Source organism: Micrasema longulum, unplaced genomic scaffold, assembly GCF_059751315.1.
Source record: "Micrasema longulum isolate JH-2025_06_02 unplaced genomic scaffold, ASM5975131v1 h1tg000242l, whole genome shotgun sequence".
Classification (NCBI taxonomy): Eukaryota; Metazoa; Arthropoda; class Insecta; order Trichoptera; family Brachycentridae; genus Micrasema; species Micrasema longulum.
Window position 1 is genome coordinate 102,357 of NW_028277447.1, and position 20,815 is coordinate 123,171.

Here is a 20,815-nt window from a genome sequence, read left to right on the forward strand (position 1 = left end):
GTGCGGCCATTTCCCCACCACCGTCATTCCCACTGAGAGTCCTCATGATTACCGGTTTTTTGAAGCGGGTTTTCTTTTTCAATTCACTTTTGAGATCGGAGAATTGGAATTTTAGAGATTTTTCTGAAGCGTAAGATTTCATAGATATTTTGTCTGCCCCATCATCATCATCGTAACGTTTGGATTTCATAGCTGAAATTTTTCTAGATAGGATATTCTGGGATGAGTTTTTCAAATTTTTTAGACTTTGCGTCAGCGCACCTTTATTGATATTGTGTCTAGAATCTTCTTGTTCTAGCAATATTTTTATAGGACTCGCATTCAAGGCATCTTCCGCTAGGCTTTGAGAAGATAATCCATGAAATACGTGATCTTCTGACAAGGACTTGTTATGCTGCCATTGCTCAATTGATCTCGGGGTAAACAAGTCGGTACTGAGACTAGCGCTGTGCTTTAATATTCCTGACGATTCCCTCAAATTTATATCGCTAACACTAGGAGACAGGACATTCAGTATAGTGGCGACCTGTTCATTGCTCAGGTTTGTTACGGAATTCGGACCAGAATGGTCCTGATGATCTGTGTTTAGGAAATCAATGTACTTTCTTAATTGTCTACTTTTGAGAAATAGGAGATGAAAAATTAGATTTAAAAAGTGGGATTTATGATGAAAACGGATCATGCAAAAAAGGAGAGAAAATAAAAATGTTTTTATAAATAAATAATTCATTAATTTGCACCAAAATTTATGTATACTGAAAGCACACTAAAATGTGACTATATCAAAATCTTGGAGAGACAAAAGATATAAGAATTTTTAAAACATGGTGAGTCCATTTTCCTACTTGTAGGTGGAAACATTTAATCAATGCGTATATCTGACAAATATATTTTTATTTTTTTTATCGAAGTTCTAATAAATACATAAATGACAAAGTATTAAGGCACTAAGCAGAATTAAAATTAAAATTAAAAATAACTATGATACCAAAAAAACATTTCTTTCCTTTAATTTTTTTTTCCGGTTTTGAAGATTTTTGAAAATCGGTCCAAAGCTTTTAACGCTGTTTATGTACTTAATTTTCACTGAAGATTGTCAGTAGATAACTTTAATGTATCATTTGTAGGTGGTATTTTTTAGTTTCTTAGACTGACGACTAATCGTAATTTAGGCTAAGAAATATCGAGATATACGTAGGTGTGAGTAAAAATAATTAAGTAAGCACTCACTGAGTTAGGGTGTCAGGAGAGGTGGTCTGGTTGGTGGAGAGGTGTGCCGGGGGGGGCTCCTGTTGGCGCACCAAGGTCACGGCAGTACCGATACCTCGTGCCACCACCCCCACATCCCCCTCAAGATCCAGGCAACGGCGGAATCCCACCACTGCATTAGCACCCAGCTCCAATGCCTTAAGGCCTATTTTTCTCTGCACCTATAATGTGACCGATTAGCGTAAGAAAACAAAACCATGAAAATAGACCAAAAATCCATTGACGTATGTATTAGGTGTAAACATGAGTTGTGACTGTTTTCATTTCAAATTTGAAAATATGCACTAAAAGTAAAATATTCAAAAAAAAAATTCTGCTCTATAAGTATTGTGTTTTCTTTTCATTCATTTTCATTATTCCATGTCCGCTCCCTAGTTGGAGCACATGGTGTCCACAAAGATCCTCCGAGCATCTCTGTCGGCTGCCAGCTCCTGTGAATCTTCCCAAGTTAAGTTCATGTCCCATGGTTTTGACACGAACTGCCGACGAACAGTCAGCAGTGGACGTCCAGGACGTCGAGAACCTGATGCCTTGTAAAGTAGGCAAGCGTGGTTAAGGCTCTCAAGAGGGATCTACAGCACATGGCTAAGCCAATCGTATCGCCTCTGCTTGATGACGTTATATAGGCGGCATTTGGTTTTCACTGAGTAAATATCCGATCTCCAGACAGCCTTCATACTGTTAAATGTGGCGCCTGCTATTCCTAGCCGCACTCCTAGTTCTTTTTGAATCCTGTCATTTTCCGTAACATATCCTCCCAGGTATTTGAAACTCTCGACCCTTTCGATGACTTGGTTTGACAGAGTCAGAAGATTTTGGGCATCAAGGCATGGAGTGTTGTTACACAGTGCATGGGTTATTGCAATATTAATTTTTAAACCCGTGCATGCGAAGTACGTATTTAGGCTATCTATAGTGGCCTGAAGACCCCAGACTGAATTGTCAATTATACCAGCATCATCGGCATACTCCAGGTCGCAGAGTTTTTAGGAGGAGGAGATGGATATTCCTCGATCTAGGGGAATTAACTTTCTTAGGATGAAGTCCATGGGGATTATAAAAAGGAACAGTGCAAGGACACAACCTTGAAAAACTCCGGTGGTAACCTCAAACCAATCTGCTAAGTGTCTATTTTAGAGGCTTGTCAGTAGGTGGGAAAAAGAGGATGTTGAAAAAAGTTATGAAAACTACACCTTGAAATACATAATGAAAAATATAATAATTTATTAATATAAAACATTGAATAATTTTAAAAAACAGAGTGAAAGGTCTAAATGGTAAAATGAAGAATTGGAAGTGTACTAAGAATTTTTATTTACAGCTTTTATATATTATGTACTTAATAGGCGCTTACCTAATTAATATTGATTTATTTGAATATTATATGTATATAAATTGTAAACCACAAAGTTATCTTACTATATTAGCGTCTATGTTAAGGTAAGTGATTTTTATAATTATAATATGTATTTTACCTGTCCACTGAGTTTTAAGAATGCCACTTGTCGCGCTTCATTAGACGCTCTCGGCGTCCGAATTTTATCTATCCACTGATATTCTGGGTCGTCATTTATTACCAATTCTTCTACAAATCCGTGTATAACCTGAGCCTGATAACCGTATGGTATTATAGGGGCTGAAATTGCCAAACAAAGATAGTTAAATAGCATTGGTTGAATAGAAAATTTTCATAGTATTTTAACACTTTTTATATATCATCAATTCGTAAAACTTGTAAGTCCACAAATGGTCAAAAATAACATTTTGACACTTTCTGTTAGGACCTCAAATAATCTATATGTGTAAAACATGTTTATTTGTACAGTTTTGCATTTTTTTTAATATCGAAAAAAAACTTTGCTACAGTTTGCTATTGAAGCAAAAACTGGTTTTACTATCCCTTAAACAAAAGCAAGTTAACGACTTAATTTATTTATACATATTGAAAGCAGTTGAAGACATTTGTTTTCCTTATTTATAAAATGTCACATGATTTCTTTATCAGCACCTAATGATGCATAGGGCCGACGTGGGCAACGCGACTATTTGTCGGGTTAAGTGCAACTTCCAATGTCTCTTGATAAAAACATAGATACATTCTTTCCCAATTATAACTGTTGTGTTTTTCTTTCTAAATGTTGTAAATATATTTTCAAAAATAATTACACACAATGCACCCTGTTTTAAAAAATAAATAGATACTTTTCAGTAATGTTTATGGAATCACCCAGATGAATCCGCCAATGGAAATAAGATTTGTATAGAATATATAAATAAATTAGAATTTGTATATTTGATACTAAGTGAGAATGTGACTGTGGCTCTGTATGTATACGGACATCCAGAATGTGACTCCCGTTGACCTCATGTACATCCAACCTTGGTATAGGGTATTGCATTGGAACACTAAATGCAAATTTTCAAATCTCATAACATCTTCGAGATTTGCAATAAAATGCAAGTTTTGCTGGACAGTATTCAAATCCTTTCATGAAACGGCTCCAAGATACCTATCGGACCTTTATATTAGGGAAAATACATGTCGAAAAAATCTACTCTTAGGTCAGCATTTGATTTAGGCAGAGGAAAACTTGTCGAAATCTGGTACATCCCAAACAATAGATTCGGATATTGCGCTTTTGCCGTTGCCGGCCCCTCTGCTTGGAACAAATTGCCTTCAAACCTACGAATCATCGACAGTCCCAGTCAGTTCAGAACCCAGCTAAAATCTCACTACTTTAGTTTATCATACCCTCAATTTTGAATCAGAAAATATAATATGTCCCTTTAGCTAAGTTAGAATGTAAGTTTAAGTATATAATTGTAAAGCGCGGTTATGCTTCACAAAAATGGCGCTATAAAAATCAGCCAAATACTATTATTATTATATTAATGTATCTCGATCAATAGTTCATAAGGGTAAGATGATCAGCTTTAAGTATTAGTAAAAGTACTTTAAATAAATATTTCTTGTATACCGTGCCAGTAATTAAATCCAGGACCTCATGTATGGTAAATAAATATACTAACCACCACACCACAAGGTTCTTACATTCTAATGATATATTTAAATAATTCAGAGAACGGGTGGGTTTTTATTTTATTCTAAAACATCAGATAATATCATACACTACTTTTCCAATACATATTTTATTGTTTTGTCCTATTAAGGAGATGATTAATTTAAAAAATTACTTAATCGTCATCATCATCATCCCCCTTTCCACAGCCAGTGGTACATAGGGCACTGCATTGGTATCCCGAATGCAGCATAGTTCGATCATCTGTTACATGAAGGTAAAGTGATCAATCTTATGCTTCAGGTGCCAGTTCAGAAACAATTAAATATTGCAGCTCAAAAAACCTTTAACATCAATATTTCACTTCTACCCTGCCAGGAATAGAGTCCAGTAGCTCAATCACAAATAACTATACACATGCTTAAAAACATGCAAAGCATTTGAACGATCACAATGAACAATAATAAACATGCTTAAGTTATCGCAGTCATTAGTCAACGTGTGTGTAATAAATAAGTCAACGCTCGTGTCAGTTTGTTTTTTGTTTTCCTCGTAAATAAGTTCACTGGCGAAAAATATACTGCAATATATTGCATTTGCAAAATAGTAAGGAGTACCTAATACAAAAAAGTGAAAATTAAATTATAATTACTATGGCGACTGCTTTTCTTGACATTTGGCTTGCCAACCGCGGGCCAAATGCAATAAATAGCATGATAGATAATAAATAAAATTGCAGTTTTGGAATATTTTCCATATTTCCACCAGTAAAATTCAAATATGTGATTGCGCAGCAGGATTATACGTCGCGAAACGTAAATATTTTGACATTTAATATTAGGTGTCCACGGATGTTCCATTATGATCGCGAATACGATAAACAACCACGGTGAGAAATTGTTATCACGTCGCTAATAAGCACGTCGATAGTTATTTGTGATTGAGCTACAGGACTTTAAGAATGATAGACGAACGCTTCAACTTACAGTGGAAAAACTGAACTCCACATGAAGATTGCCTGAACTTGTTAAAGTCATTGAAAAGTTCTACTTTGACAATTACATTCACCTCTCCTCTTATTCCGTGCATAGTGTCGAACACGGGAATCCATCCAGACATAACAGCACCTGAATAAACAAATAACGCAATGTAACGAACGTGTCTTGCATATTAATAAGATCATTTATAATTCAGCGGGAGTGTCGAAACATGTAAATACACTGTCCAATTAAATGTAGGTATAAACAGGTTAAAGCGAGCACCGGAAGATGTGAAACAATGTTTGCTTATATAAGCCTTGATAAAAATTGCATAAAATTTTGTGACCTTTATTAATTTTGTGACTCACCAGGAATCGAACCTGGAACTCGACGCAAGCTTAGCAATTACACCACGAAGGCCGCCAAATCATCATAAATAATTTACCTGTCTGCACACAGTGGTGCATAGGGGGCTGAGTTTATGCTCCAATTGCAGCATATCTTAATCTTAACATAAATTAAGATAAGATAATCAGATTTACACTTCAAAACCACTGGGACTATGAAAATATTACAGTAAAAATAAATAATATTGTTAATTAATATTTCATGTTTTACCAGGAATCGAACCCAGGACCTCAGGTATAGCATACAAGCATGTTAACTACTACACTACGAGGCGGACTTACCTCCACTCGATTCCCTTTTAAGGATTTTTACCTAAGAGTTATTTTTAGAATTCTTCTGTTCTCTTCAGAAAACTTTTATTTTTTTAAACAAACATGGGTTGCAATAACATACAGGTTCTTTTCTTTTCTGGTCTCCTTCATAAAGGGTTTTCAAAAATAGTTTAATAAGCTGACAGTAATCCGTACGCCACAAAAGCTTTTTGAGCACAATTATTTTGTTCCCTAAAAAACACGATCAATCATAAGATAGTATTTTATTTTAAGTTTTTCTCCATAAATTTAAATTACTGTCATTTTTAAAAGCTCTTTTTTAAACTAGGTATTTATTTAACATGAAAAATTACTAAGTTAGTGCATTAAATATTAATTTTACTTTTAAGAACATATAGAAGTTGGTCATAGGACCAAATCCCATATTTTCACATGAATTAAATAAAAATATTTCTCTGAAATTCCATATTACAATGAATTGACAAGTTGATAAACTAAAATCACTGTTCCTAAATAAATAAACACTTTTTTGGATTGGTAAGTATTTACTTAAGATAATACTGTAATGACACACTGATAAAAACGAGATAGGAATCTCTAATTTGTCACAGATAAACAATATTGATTGAAAGATGATGGAATATAGCCTTGTGCGTGATAAGGGTAGTGTGCTCGGTGCTGATCACGCATTTACGCATCATAATTATAATTTTTATTCCTGCTCGATTGGGTAGTAAAGTATAACCAGTACAAAGTATAAAGCAATCAGAAAAAATAAATCAAATAATTCGTATGCAAATTAAACAGGTATAAAAATTATAAAACAAATAAATTTTAACATACAAGAGAAAAATAAGAAGGATTAAATTTATAACAGTACGTTATTTCTATTTGTCAATATTCTAGTAAATAAACATGGACACAATTTAAGCAAATTTTGGGGGAAAAAATCAGCATTCTCCACTTTCCAACTCTGACAGAGCAAAGGTCAACCCGTTAAGCATGCATGGTAGGTACAGCATTGCAAAATTAATAGAATAATTATTATTATTTTATTTATTAATTTATTATAGTTACATGATACATATTTTTTTTCTATTACAATCTTATAACTGAAACTGAAATTGAGTTAATCTTATAACTGAAACTTTCCATAAAAGAGTCTGGCTCTTGTGCTTGGAGAGTGACTTACACTGTTATAGTTATTTAGTAATTTAAAGTTATATAATTTCAAATGTATAATGAGAAAAAAAAATATTGAAATAAAATAATATTACAGTAATACTAATTAAGATAGAATGCTGTTTTTACTTGGGTTCAAAACATTTCTTTAAATTTACTTTGAATTTATTTAGCGATATATTAGTTTTGATCTCAGAGTAATAATTCTTTAGAGAAGCCCTTAAGCTCTGTTGCATAGAACAAAAGCGTTCTAAAATTTTGATTTGGTTTTAGTTTGGTTTTTAGTTAAACAACAAACATGTAATGACAGTTTCAGTTTGCACTGGCAATTCTCACCTAAGTACCTACAGCCAGTTGTATTGCTGTAATCTGTAGCTAACTTCGTAGTCAATAATCATAGAATGGTTTTTCTCCGTATGGGCGACTCTCTTAGGTTATTACTTTAAGGTTTAAATAGTTTTTAGTTCATGGAGGAGATTATTACAATTTTTTGTTTCTTTGAAAACAAAACTGTTTTGCACATAACTTGTGTGGAATTTAGGAATTTAGGTATTATTCTGGTATCCGAGTGGCTAATTTATATCAAGTTATTTTTTTATTCTCCTTTGTGAATTTGAATGATAGAATTCATTTTATAAATAGTGTCTACTATATGAATTTTAAATAATTTAAGTAGATTTTCCATACCGAATGTTGGGGGTTTCTTAAAAATTACTTTGATAATTCATCTTTGTACTATTTTAAGAGGGTTTAATATATTGGCATATGCACCACCCCACCCCATCCAACAATACTATATTGTAATAAATATTTTACAATTGAGTAATAAGCAATTTTTTTATTATTGATTCTTAAAATATTGCTTAATGTAATAAATATGTATATACATTTTCTAATTCTCAAAGTGAGACAGAAAAAGAAGACTCAAAGAACATATTGCCTCCTATAGATTAAAAACAAATAAATAATCAATAAATACAATTAAATATCAAAATTAATTACTTCATTCCATAAACAAATGCATTATTTAGGTTTGTATCTTAAAATATTTCATCATTTATCTATAGGTATGTAAACTTCCCTGTCATAAAATCAAAGTATTGTGCTAACTTAACCTGTTAAAATGTGTATTTCCAACTCTGTTGTATTTCGCCATGTGTTCTTTTCCCACCTTTTAAATAATAAATGCTTAATCCCAATTTCGGTCCAATAACTCGCGAAAAAGAACTGTTTAGCAAACTAGTTGTGAATATTTATATTTTCTGTCCCCTGTTAAAATACTTATTTGATCTCCTTATCTCCAAAATATGTTAGAAATAGTACCTATAAAGCTGTAAACTTTGTAAACAATTTACCAGTCTTGAAGATGCCTACTTAGGCGAAAGCGCTCGTTGGTCAAAATAATAAAAAAGTAAAACTAAACCAAGAAGTTTTACTAACAACTTTATTTATAATTTTATCAAAATCATTTTCTAATACTTTGAACTAGTTCACTAATATGGTCTTTCTATTTTAAGTTTTGGTTTTATGCGTACACATAATTTTAATTTATCTGATCTAAACCAGTCTGAAGATGCCCATTAGAGGATGAAAGCACTAATTGGTCAAATAAATAAGTTGAAATGTACCAAGTATTTTTTGATTAATAACTCATTTGTAAATACAAGTTATTACATCATTAAATTAGTTTTGTTAGTAAAAAATGGCATAATTTTTATCTTTTCTGTATTTAAAGATAAAATATTTTTGTCAAACCATAATTTCAATTTGAATGAATCAATATAATCAGAGGTTCTTAAACACCGATTGAATTTGTGACAAATATGTTCAATTTTTTTTAGACAATTACTGAATTCAACCCTCTAGGGAGTTTATTTTTGAATTAATGTCTAAATGTAGGAAAAATAATGGATGTTAACAAAGTGATTCAATTTATAACTAAAACCAATCAATGGCAGATCAAATGCCCTGTTAATGTCTAGATTTCTATATTCCTACAATTCATGAATCGGGTATTGGTCCCGAGTGAGTTGACTCATGGATCAGAAGTTTGAGTTTCGAACCTGTCTCTACAACAACTTGATTCCAATATTCAATTATTAATCCAAGAATAAGACAAAATATGTTGAATCTAGCACACACTTGTACGTTTATCGGTGGATTTTTTAAATATATCTACAACCACAGTAATTATATACAAATCTATCAGCTTACATATTTTTGAGTCTCAAAAATAGATAGCAAGTTCAAACCTTTTCCGGAGTGTGAAATGGACGGTACCGCATTGGGTGGATGCTGCTGGGCCTCAGGTAGAAGTAAAGGATTGAGAGAGATGTAGACTTTTCCAATAGCATCATTCGCTGAATACGTATCATGGTCCATTAGACGAAGTTGAAGGGGTTCATCTTGGAGTTCCGCATCATCAATCTAAAGGAAATCAAATGTTTAAAAATGTAATTACATAAAATATATGATTATAGGACACTGCATAAATACACTTAATGCAGTTGAAGATGATCATCTGTTATGTGAAGGTAAGGCTGAAGAAAGTCCAGGCGGATGAAGAATACAGGAGTGAAATAGAACCAGAACCCTGGACATGTGTTTTTGACTCGATGGCTGCTCTCAGGTAAACATCCTGAATAAGGAAATCGGGTGGAAATAAGTTCGCCTCGTTGTGTAGTGGTTGACTCATTATATTATTTATACTCATTCAAAATAAATTGGCGTGTATATAGAATTCGGCTCTTGAATTATTTTTATCATTATGAATAACTTATAAAGCGCCATTTTTGTAATATAGCGTAATACCTCAAGGGCCCTTTACAAAGTACATAATAAATATGGATATCAGAATTTGACTTCACATAAATAATTAAGTATGTACTTTCTTTATTTATGTAGTTTTTCTGAATGATGGAACGCTTGCTATTTATTACTGTATAATCTAATTTTAATTTTCTAATTAATTTCAACATTGTTTATGGATGTTTATGGATATGGATGTTTAAATATTTAAAAATATATAATAACCATTTTAAGATGAGATAACTTACTTCAAACCTGTACCATTCCGATGAATTCCACTGAGGATTAAGTGACTTTCGGCAAATATCAGTCTTATGAGTGATATTTCCGAGCTTTATCTCTACATATGCATCAGTAGTATCACTGCCTTTGTCCATAACAGGCAGATTACGACCTGCTAACACCTTAACTTTAACTTTTCCTGGCATTTTGACTTCAACTTATCAAATAAAAACTAAACAAAAACTATTCACATGTTTGTAACTGAAGTTTATAATCATTCATCACCGAAACATTTCCATTTTTGATCCACAGTTCACTCAAATAAACAAATAATCAAATTGCACAGATTGTCAACATATTATAACTATTGCGACGTTTATGAATACGTTTCAGACACGACGGTAACTCAAAACAGAAACGAAGAGATTATTGGCAAAAATATGATTCTGCCCAGATAGATACAAAAATAACTTTTTACAAGAGCATGTGTTTATATTTTTTTCAGAACATAGACGGCAAGTCTCTCTCTGAAATATCATTTCATTACGTATAGTTAGCGTTGCGAAAATTTGATCCTGAAAATTATGTATTCAATTTATGTTAATTCATACCAAACTAATTTAAATAACACTTATTTCGAGAAAAAAAACTGAGAAAACTATCGCAGAAACCGACGGACGACAGATCAAAATATTATACGCGAATGTTGCCACGTTGATTAATTAAAAACTTTAAGCGTTGATAAATTAATATGCTGTAAAGTTTTTTTTTGGGTACCTACGTCATATAATTTTTCATTCCTTTTTATCTTTTAATGCAGTTGTAATAATTGAAAACCAGATCAAATCATACAAACGTGTTGTTTATTTTTTTTATCGTTTTGCTGAGAAAAAAAAACATCTTCTTCTTCTTCAGTTTTTTGTTCTCCACTGTTGGATATAGGCCTTTTTCATATTTTTTCATTTTAAAAAAACTACAGTTATATAAAAAAAAATAACTGAAAGTAAAAAATATTTTGAAATATTCTGGGAATCATAATTATTTTTTAAATAAACACAATAAATTTTTGAAATAATATATAATGCCTGTCAAATAAATGAAAGTTATTACTGTAATACCTAAATATGCATAGCATAAATCTGTGTCTGTGGATACAAAATAATACTATATAATATTTGAGGATGAATGTTATTCGCGTTATGTCATATGTTATATGAGGTGTATAAAAACTCGAAGAGAAATGATAAATGAAGGCAGTATATATATGTCACAACCTTTGTAAAAGCCTATACATACTTCTTTATATCATTCTTAGAAACCTTTTCTATCTCGCTTGAAATAACTGTTATTTAATATCGTACATTTCATGTATTAATTTTCATCTCGGGGTTGAAATTTTTGTTTTTTATATAAAATATTTTTGTAAAAAAATATGTCACAGTGTTTACACTACGTAAATTTTTATAATTTAATAGTTTTTAGGCCACATTGGCAACTCAAATCTGTCAAAAGTCATTCTGTCATCTGTCAAATTTGTCCAATAACATAGCGAACGAGTGAACACAGCTGTCAAACGTTTTAATGCGATATTTTATTTTATTTTGTTCGGCTAATACTGAAAATAGTTACTGCTGCAGTTTTTTGCATTGACCACGAATACACATTTTACTGCTTATTTCTTCCATTAACCTATAGCTATGGATATGTCAAATGAATGCGTTTTGAAGAAAACTGAAGGTACTTTCACTTTTTGATTAGCTGTGATTTTTTTACATTTATTATCGTAGTGTTGCAAATTATATTTGTTTTAGGAAAACATGATCCGGGATGGAATGATCCTCCAACGTTTTCTTACAATGCACAACCCGCACCTGGATCCAAGCCGAGATTGTCTCTTAATAAAAGGGTAGCTTTTCCTTTAAATAGCTCCAATGCAGGAAATGTAAATTCAACAGCTACAATACCTCAAGGGCCACCTTTCGTACCTTGTGCCCAGATCCCAACACCCTTTGACAATAGTCCATTGGTTTACGGAATCCCAAATCTTCCTGGAAATACCATCAGTCCAGAAGCAAAAGCATGCGATATTGAGAAGACTGAATTAAAATCTTGTGGGGCTGCAAATGTAGAGGAGGTGGTTGGAGTTCTGCACAGCATACTAGAAGATAATGCGGAGTTAGGGAATAAAATTGCCGACATTAAAAGGCGAATAGATGTTATGAAAACGATGTGGTTGGATGGAAAACTTGCCAGCAGCATTCAAAGTTCCATGCTTAATTTATCGCAAGGTATTAAAGTTTGTAATCATTTCCTCATTTATTAATTGCAGCATGTAAACGGATGTATGTTAAACTCACCTTTATTTATAGCAGTAAAAAAAAAAACTCCCACAAGCCATATAAATTGGCTTCGTGAGTTTTGTAAATAATATATCTATAAGGTACAGATATTATAATGTGATTTACTGAAGTTTCCAAAGTGCAATCTTTAATTCAATTTTTTTTTTAAAGATATGTACCTACTAAAATTTATGTTTTCAACATACAGTAGTTTACATAGCTGCCATCATTATTATTAAATTTATATTATTACTTGCTGCATGCTACTTATCAATTACTATTAGTCATGATATTTTTGTAAGTTTGAATTTGTCGTGATTTTTATTTGTACATTTGTTTTCTTTTATTGTTAACTATTTCTGTTTATTATTGATATTTATGCTATAGTTCTATATTTGAAGGTATCCATCAAAAAGGGATCTACATGAAATAAAATATTTTGCAGAAGAAAAAAATGATTCTCACTGTTATTATGTTGAATTTTAGGTAATTTAAATTTTATTTGGATAACTATGGAGGCATTGCATTTTTTTCAATTTTTCATTTAAAACAAAAAATATACAAAAATATTTAATTTTGTTGAAAAAGGGTCTACATATATGTGAGATATTGTTTAAAAATTTAAAGGAGTATATGTAAGAACATGTAGTCGTTAAATAATAATTTTATAGAATAGTTACAAGGTTTCTTAAGAAAGATCTATCTTCTAATGATATTATTGACACATCTGCATCGGATCATTTATGTTTTCTTGGTGAATGCCGAAAGGCCCAAGATAGAAGATCCAACTTTTGGGGCAGAACTATAGGAAATGTTAGTCCTAGGTTTGAGCATGAAAAAGGTTTCTAGGGCTGAATAACGTTGTGTGATTTCCTTGCTCTGACAGATGTAGGCTCAAAATGTAAAAACTGAATCACGAGCAGCACGAAGGGGAATCTACAATGTTAAAAACAAATAATTTGTCATTAAATTTACTAGTTCATCCTGTTAAAAACTGCGTAGTCCAGTGATCAGGGATTACCCAAGCAGATTTTAAGTGCTGACGGATTGAAGGACAAAAAAGAAAGGTTACCCACCCCGAAGGGTAAGATTCCCATTGTGATTGCCAAGCATCAAAAAGAGCATTTACAGAAAAAAAAAATATCCGATTGAGACCTTCCTTCAGTTGGGAGTAGATGGACGGTCATTGTACCTCCAGATCTAAAAGGAACAAGCCCATTAGAATTGGGAGTGCATCAGTCGAGCATGTCCTATATGCTCTAGCCGGAGCCAGGAGAGGTTACCTTTATCCGCTTAAAATAACGATAAAAGTACAATTAAAAACCAATATTAGTTCAATGTGTCATACAAAAATAATAAGGCAGGTGGATATTATATTGACCCCCTTCGACTCACTGTTTCCGGCTTCTTTTTTGCAGATATCAGTTTCCAACCTCTATTTAAATATTCTTTACTACTGTTCCTTAGACACTTTTTAGTATTATCTTTCCACTTCAAAATGCTTAACATGCATTTTCGCTGTTAATTGATAGTTTTGAGAGCTCCCGGCGTTTCCGGCTTCTTTTTTGCAGATATCAGTTTCCAACCTCTACTTAAATATTCTTCAACACTGTTCCTTAGACACTTTTTAGTATTATCTTTCCACTTCAAAATGCTTAACATGCATTTTCGCTGTTAATTGATAGTTTTGAGAGCTCCCGGCGTTTCCGGCTTCTTTTTTGCAGATATCAGTTTCCAACCTCTACTTAAATATTCTTCAACACTGTTTCTTAGACACTTTTTAGTATTATCTTTCCACTTTAAAATGCTTAACCTGCATTTTCGCTGTTAATTGATAGTTTTGAGAGCTCCCGGCGACAAAACAACTTAAAAACTGTTTGAAATAATTACGTCAAAAGTGTTCTTAGGATGATTCCATATTTTATCCCATATATTGGTATTGCTATATAGACCATTTTTATGCAATAAAAGGGCTTTTTCACTTTATGCATTATATATACCCCTTTTTTGAGGGATGCCTTTATTTGATTTTTGAAATGACTTTCAATATGCACAAATTGTGTTTACTTTAAAAGACAAAATGTAAAATGGGCAGAAATATATAGAGCAATGCAACAGCTCAACAGCATATCCGTAAATACCCGTCGCATTATTCATTCGGGATATTTCAGTATCACTCAAAAATACGTCTCCCGTTCAGGATGTTTCAGAATCCACCCAAAGAGGCTTCGTAAATAGCAGAAGTGTCGGATGGAGATACCCACTAATAACCAAAACATTCTGAATTATTTTATGGGATATTGGCTTAGTTGAGGTACTATAATGATGAGAATGTTTATGTTGAGTGAAATTAGCAGGCGGGGCGATTATGTAAAGTTACAAAATTGAACGGTGCTGATTTATAAGGAGCACCTAAGTGATTGCATTTCGGAGTGATATCGAAGCATTCCGAATGGACAACGAGACTGGTATTTACGAATATTTCGCCCAACAGTAATAAGTTATTTATCACATTTAGGATGACATACAGCTAATTAAGATGAGGTGTCATAGTAACAAATGATCTCATTATTTTTCAAATGGTACACATATAACTTTATGCTATTGGCGGGTGGAGCAAATCTGCTCATTCTCCTATAAATGAAAATATTAGATTATCGCCCACTGTGTTTTACCATGATTAAAAAATATATAACGTTAAATACTTTTTACAAATTTTACTAAATGTCGTCCCCACTTTGATAGCCTCTTCTGAGGAGTTCTCTACAAATATTTTTTAACTCTAATATTAAAATATATGTTTGATAATATTTAGCAGAGAAGGCAACGGGAAACTATTCTGGTCATCTTTTCCCAGTAATCACTACGGCGAGTACATCAATAAGCAGTCGTCCTGGCTGCGAAATATAAAAATAGCGCAGGACAGATACATATGCTTTCGCTGTAGTGATTGCCTACGTCGGCAAGGCACTAGAAGAATATTTAGCAACATTTTATTTTTATTTTTACATTTAATTTTTACATCAGTGGGGTCCCAAGTAGGTTAATGCCAGTTCTAGAGGCATCTGAAAGTTCGTATCTAACTGACTTAGTATTTTAATTTATTTATTTGTCATTCACAAAATTGTTTTTAAAAGTTTTTTTGGTAATTAACATTAAAATAATTTACCTTATTTATCATAATTATTTTATAATGTATTTTTTGAAAAATATTTCTTTTTAGCTTTGCAAAATGCGGACACTAAGACAGCCGATGATATTCACAAAGCTTTGATGGTGGATCATATTGGTAGCGTTAGTTCATGGATGGTTGGAATTAAACAATTGATCCTGCATTGTACAGCGAAGAATGATCTTCTGAGTATCGACCAAGATTAATAAACAATTTTACTGTTAAATAATTGTATATAATCAATATATTATTAGAACTTCTTATTTATACAATCCAGTAATGGTGCTTAATAAATTGTATAAATAATATCCTTTTTTCATTTACTATTTTTTGTAATTTATCCCTCTCGTTTGCAAGACACCTGGGGCGTTCTTCTGAATCTTTTCGCGGGGGTAGAGAGTGGTTCACATTTTATAATCTTTTTATATTATTTATAATATAATATTTTTTTTGTACATTTTCAAGAAACTTTGCTGTATAATTTAATGCACTACTTTTTACCGCATGTAAGAAAACTTTTTTTATCTAATTTCCCGTAGGGCTGAAGTTTCTCATAGTCCGTTTTTTGTTTGTTTTTGTGTTTAAAAAATAACCATTTAAGTAAACTCAAATCGATTTTTTAATTTTAATATTGAAAGTATAATATGGAGTCCAACAAAATAAACACCAAGTCAATAAATAATCTAGCACCTACCCAATTTTTATAAAACGGTGCCTGTCTTAAACAAAAATATTTTTGACTATAGTCCTTAAAATATAGCTTGATTAGAATGACAGCTATTAAACTAATTTCATTAGTGACGGGAAATTACTGATCACCGATCAAATAGATTTTATCGGTTATTTTATGCAATCATGAAACTCTGTTTTCGAAAATTGATATAAAAAACGCAAAAACAAGCCTATTATAGTGTGTTTAACAGAATTATTCACCAAAAAATAAGACATTAATACTTTTTTCATGAACAGCATAAAATGAATTATTTTTTTATTCGATCAATTTGTCCCATCTCTAACGTTTTTGCAAAATGATGTAACCTTGTAAGAACGTCGTCGTTAATAATTAGGTTCATTTTAGTTTTAAAGCTGAATTTATATATTAATGTTGATTTATGTGTGGAGCATTGTATTAAAAAAAAAAATAACTCGCCAGATATGAATGATTATTCGTGTGTCAATATAAATAACTCTTTTGACGTTACTACAAAGTTATGTCATCACTTTTTCTGACAAATGTCATTCTAATCAAGCTATATTTTAAGGACTATAATTTAGTAATATTAGCAAATACGCAAACACGTTTAAGCAAAACGAAAAAATATACCTACAGCAACATGAAAAGTATTTTGCTAGTATTTTTCAAAATCCAAATAAAAAATATCGTCATCATTTCCTTTCCGCACCTAATGGTGCATAGGGCACTGCATTGGTAAACCAATCGCAGCGTATCTTGATAATTTTTTTGTTAGATGAAGGTAAGATGATCAGTCTTACGCTTGACTAGTACAGGGACTATGAAATATTCTAGTGTGAAAATACCCTTTTCAATAAATATTTCAAATAAACCATGTCGGGAATCGAACCCGAGACCTTTTGCATGGTAGGCAAACGCGCCGACCATTACACCACGAGGCCGACATAAAAAATAAAAAAATAAGGATGTTAAAAAATTTGAGTTTAGGTCGGTACTAAACTGATGAAAAAAGTGGCAAATCATAATATACCTACCAAGCTGGTTCATTTGAATTAGGTGGGTATTAAAAAAAAACGTATACTCGTATGTAGATGTAATTAAAAATCTGTTGCCATTTAATTATAATTCTATGTCTGTTACCCACTAACTATTGATGCATGCATGAATGACAATTATGTCCGTTTTTTTTTATCTAGTTACCTAATTGATTTAGTGATTTAGATTTATTTATTTATGAAAAAATACAAGGTTTTTAAACATTACATATTACATTACATTACATATTTTATTTGTACGAAATATTCCCAATCAGTAAAAGTGCTGGTATGAGTGGATATTTTACATAATAACACAACGGTTTAAAAAAAAGTCAATAAAATAACATCACATAGCACTCGTCACATGAGCTGTAAGAACTGTTTTATTTAGGTGTTTTTTAAGTACGTAAATGTTTTGTATATTTTTTAGGTCATTAGAAAGTGAATTGTAAAAATTTATTGCTGTTTACAAAAAACTGTTTCGTTTTCGGTTGGTCCTAGGTTGTTTTCAAATTTAATTATTTGATGCTCTTGTATTTATTTTATGCATGTGGTAGTAAAAAATATATTTAATATTTGTCTTCATTTGATTGTTTTTCATCTTAAATATCATTTTTATTTTTTCTGTGTAGATTAATTAGATTATTACATTACTATCGAATTCAAAACAAGCGCATTTATTCAGGAAATAGCGTGAAAAATGCACGGTAACATGTTGATAATAAATTTGAATACTTTGTTACAAAATTATTTGTTTGCTCAACTGTTGAAGTTATGCCAGCATATTGCGATATTTGTAATAGATGCAAGTATTGTTAGGTACAGTGCCACGCGGAATGGCGAGGCTATTGATACAAAACATAGGTACTTAAAAGCAGAGGATACGTCACGAACCTACGTGAACCTATCATCCACGAATTGATTTTCATCCGCCTACCGCTTACCCCGCTTTTGACAAATGATGTTGCGCGTGCGCCTTCAATAAAATCCTAGTTGTATTCCTCTAGTTAACTCACACCACGCCATTCAAAACATACGTACGGATGCGTCCACACAGCCACCCCATCGTAGCGCTCCGTAGAGAGTACATTTATCTAGATCGTCCCATTTCCCCCCGAGTTGGCGAAGAAAACGTACGCTCTTGACGCGCGGTCGACGTCGCCTGTAATGTCATCGCTGTAATCTTGTTATCGAGAAAACCAGTAATAATATATTATGTAATTTTTCTGTACGAATTCGCGCAGAAAATATATTTTTACGGTCAGTTTTCAAATTGCTGTATTTGTTTCGGAAAAGCGCCAGGCGAACCTCTAGCGGCGGTTTCTATCGGTTTCCATGGTTTTCATTAATAAAATACATTAATGTCAGTTGCTTTCCGTGCCATCGTGTCGATAGATCGTGAAGGACAATAGAATTTGTGTATTGTTTCCCTGTCACTTGAGAATCTTCGAAAACTCTGAACAATGTGAGTATTAAAAACATTTTTCGTTATCGTAATTTTTCTAAACGTGGTTTATTTATATGCATGTCCTACAAATATTATCCATACATACAGTACTATATGTGCACAAATATATTTTTTCATTATTCAACGATGTTCTTCATAAAAATATTGTAGAATCTACGTATTAAGTGTGTTTATTACAATGCAAAAAATAAAATAAACCGTATAAATGTACCTACCTACTTCTAAAACTATACGAAAGAATTTATTTGTTATTCGAGAACTAGATATTATTTATTTTATTGATTTATAATTTATTACCTACGTTTACTGTATTTTTGTGTTCATTTATAAGGTCAACTGAGATATCAATCGATTGATTTAATTTGATTTTCCTTTCATAATTAGTTACATCACGTAAGTATAAAATAACAATAATGATTGTTCAATGTTGTTCTATTGACTTCATTTTAACGTTTGTGCAAAAACCGTGACAACACTATTAAAGTATTCATGATTTAAAACATGTTTTATAATGATTTTTTAGGCGGGAGTTGCTAATTTTTGCCTCGTTAAATGTATATGACTTGCAAACACAATGCTTACAATATATAAAGGTTTCAAAACCATGTCGTAGTGTCGTAGTTAACGCATTGGCACGCACAGGTACTGCGTTCAATTCCCGACTAGCTAAACGTAAATAATATCCATTGATATCAACTAGACTAATATATTTCAACAGAGACGATGGTATTATTACGGAACATGGAAGACTAAGCAATATCTTAACTCGGCTTATTGATACACAACCGTAATTGTTTATAAACGTTAATAATTATGAGTTTTATTTTAATCTTAATATGGAAGGTTTATTAATGAATAATTTATAATGTCCGTCTTCATACATGGATAGACTTTGATTGGTTACCGATCGGTGACCTGATTATATGTACCTATATATTATATGCACACAGATTCATCGGTGCTCCACAAACGAGGCGCATAAAATAACAATGTCCAAAACTCCACAATTTAAAAAAAAATAAACAATTTGATTCACTTATATAAATTTACAACATTTTGAGAAAGTAATGTGGATGCTTCAGTTTTTACAGACCGATGACAGGTTATAAGCCATTCAAATTCCAGTTTTGGCTTTTACAGGTCATAAGAGCTGTAAATATTTAAACACCCTACACTCACGTTAAACCAGCCAATGTCCGAATTAGAAGCGGTCAATTTCAACTCACAATTTTATATAATTTATTGATGAAAGCTCAATCATAATTATCCATTACCCGTATCTATTGATGTACAGGGCACTGCATTGTTTTTCTAATCGCAGCATATATTTCGTTGCGTGGCGTGGTTGCTCAGTTGGCAAGAGGCCAATTATTATTCCTATATTGAAATTAGAGAAATATTACCTAATATAAACATCCCCCCTAAACACGAGCATCTTGCTCCATTAGAGAGGTAGAAATGGTAAGTATTAAATTGTAAAAAATATCGTTTGCATGTATTAAAAAAAATATAAAAAAATTATACAAAATAAAAATATGCATTTTGTGTCCCGTATTTGTTTTAATCCATATGTTATAAGAATTATGAAATATTTTATTGCAGTTTTTTTTTATGTAAACACAACAAAGGTATCGATAGAAGGATTTTAAAATAGGACCAATAACAGATTTCTCAGTTTTATGATGGTTACAAAAAAGAAACCAAATATAGGAAAAACAGTATTACATTGCAAGGCAAAAACATATTTTCAAATAAATATTTCATGTTTTACCATGGTGACATGTCGGGAATCGAACTCGAGACCCTTCGGATGAATATTCGATATTGAAATAAAAATTATCATTTTTTTATTTAACAAATATTAAATAAAAAATGATAATTTTAGAATAGGCATAACTTCAAAAAAATATTCTCGTTATATAGTTCAGTCCCTGGTGTCTAGAT

The 20,815-nt window shown here is 31.9% G+C and overlaps 3 protein-coding genes across 4 annotated transcripts in view; 2 read left to right on the forward strand and 1 right to left on the reverse strand.

The window, feature by feature from the left end:
* Nucleotides 1-10,885, reverse strand: part of LOC148283396 (C2 domain-containing protein 5) — a 47,799-nt gene extending 36,914 nt beyond the window's left edge. Inside the window, exons 1-6 of one of the 2 annotated variants that reach the window (XM_088223559.1) lie at nt 10,773-10,843; nt 10,188-10,688; nt 9,384-9,558; nt 5,276-5,416; nt 2,745-2,905; nt 1,231-1,430 (exon numbers count right to left, since the gene is read on the reverse strand). In XM_088223559.1, the coding sequence (XP_088079685.1) occupies nt 1,231-1,430; nt 2,745-2,905; nt 5,276-5,416; nt 9,384-9,558; nt 10,188-10,367 (857 nt within the window). In that variant the 5' untranslated portion in view covers nt 10,368-10,688; nt 10,773-10,843. Of the gene's footprint in view, nt 1-1,230; nt 1,431-2,744; nt 2,906-5,275; nt 5,417-9,383; nt 9,559-10,187 lie in introns of both variants that reach the window. The other variant, XM_088223558.1, reaches the window with a different exon arrangement.
* Nucleotides 10,886-11,463: 578 nt separating this feature from the next.
* Nucleotides 11,464-15,978, forward strand: LOC148283398 (steroid receptor RNA activator 1). Its single transcript, XM_088223551.1, has 3 exons — nt 11,464-11,898; nt 11,973-12,449; nt 15,724-15,978. The coding sequence occupies exons 1-3, from the start codon at nt 11,859-11,861 to the stop codon at nt 15,876-15,878; spliced, it is 672 nt and encodes a 223-aa protein (XP_088079677.1). The 5' UTR covers nt 11,464-11,858; the 3' UTR covers nt 15,879-15,978.
* Nucleotides 15,979-18,224: 2,246 nt separating this feature from the next.
* The window catches only part of LOC148283399 (neuronal synaptobrevin-like), a 53,182-nt gene continuing 50,591 nt past the window's right edge, over nt 18,225-20,815 (forward strand). The window contains exon 1 of the mRNA XM_088223563.1: nt 18,225-18,868. Within this exon, the coding sequence (XP_088079689.1) occupies nt 18,867-18,868 (2 nt within the window). The 5' untranslated portion in view covers nt 18,225-18,866. The remainder of the gene's footprint in view (nt 18,869-20,815) is intronic.

Bases quoted from the DNA above. Each gene is read 5' to 3' on its own strand.
- LOC148283398 (XM_088223551.1), top strand. From the start codon at position 11,859: ATGGATATGTCAAATGAATGCGTTTTGAAGAAAACTGAAG. The intron at 11,899-11,972 runs GTACTTTCACTT...TATTTGTTTTAG, and splicing joins CGTTTTGAAGAAAACTGAAG to GAAAACATGATCCGGGATGG. The intron at 12,450-15,723 runs GTATTAAAGTTT...ATTTCTTTTTAG, and splicing joins CATGCTTAATTTATCGCAAG to CTTTGCAAAATGCGGACACT.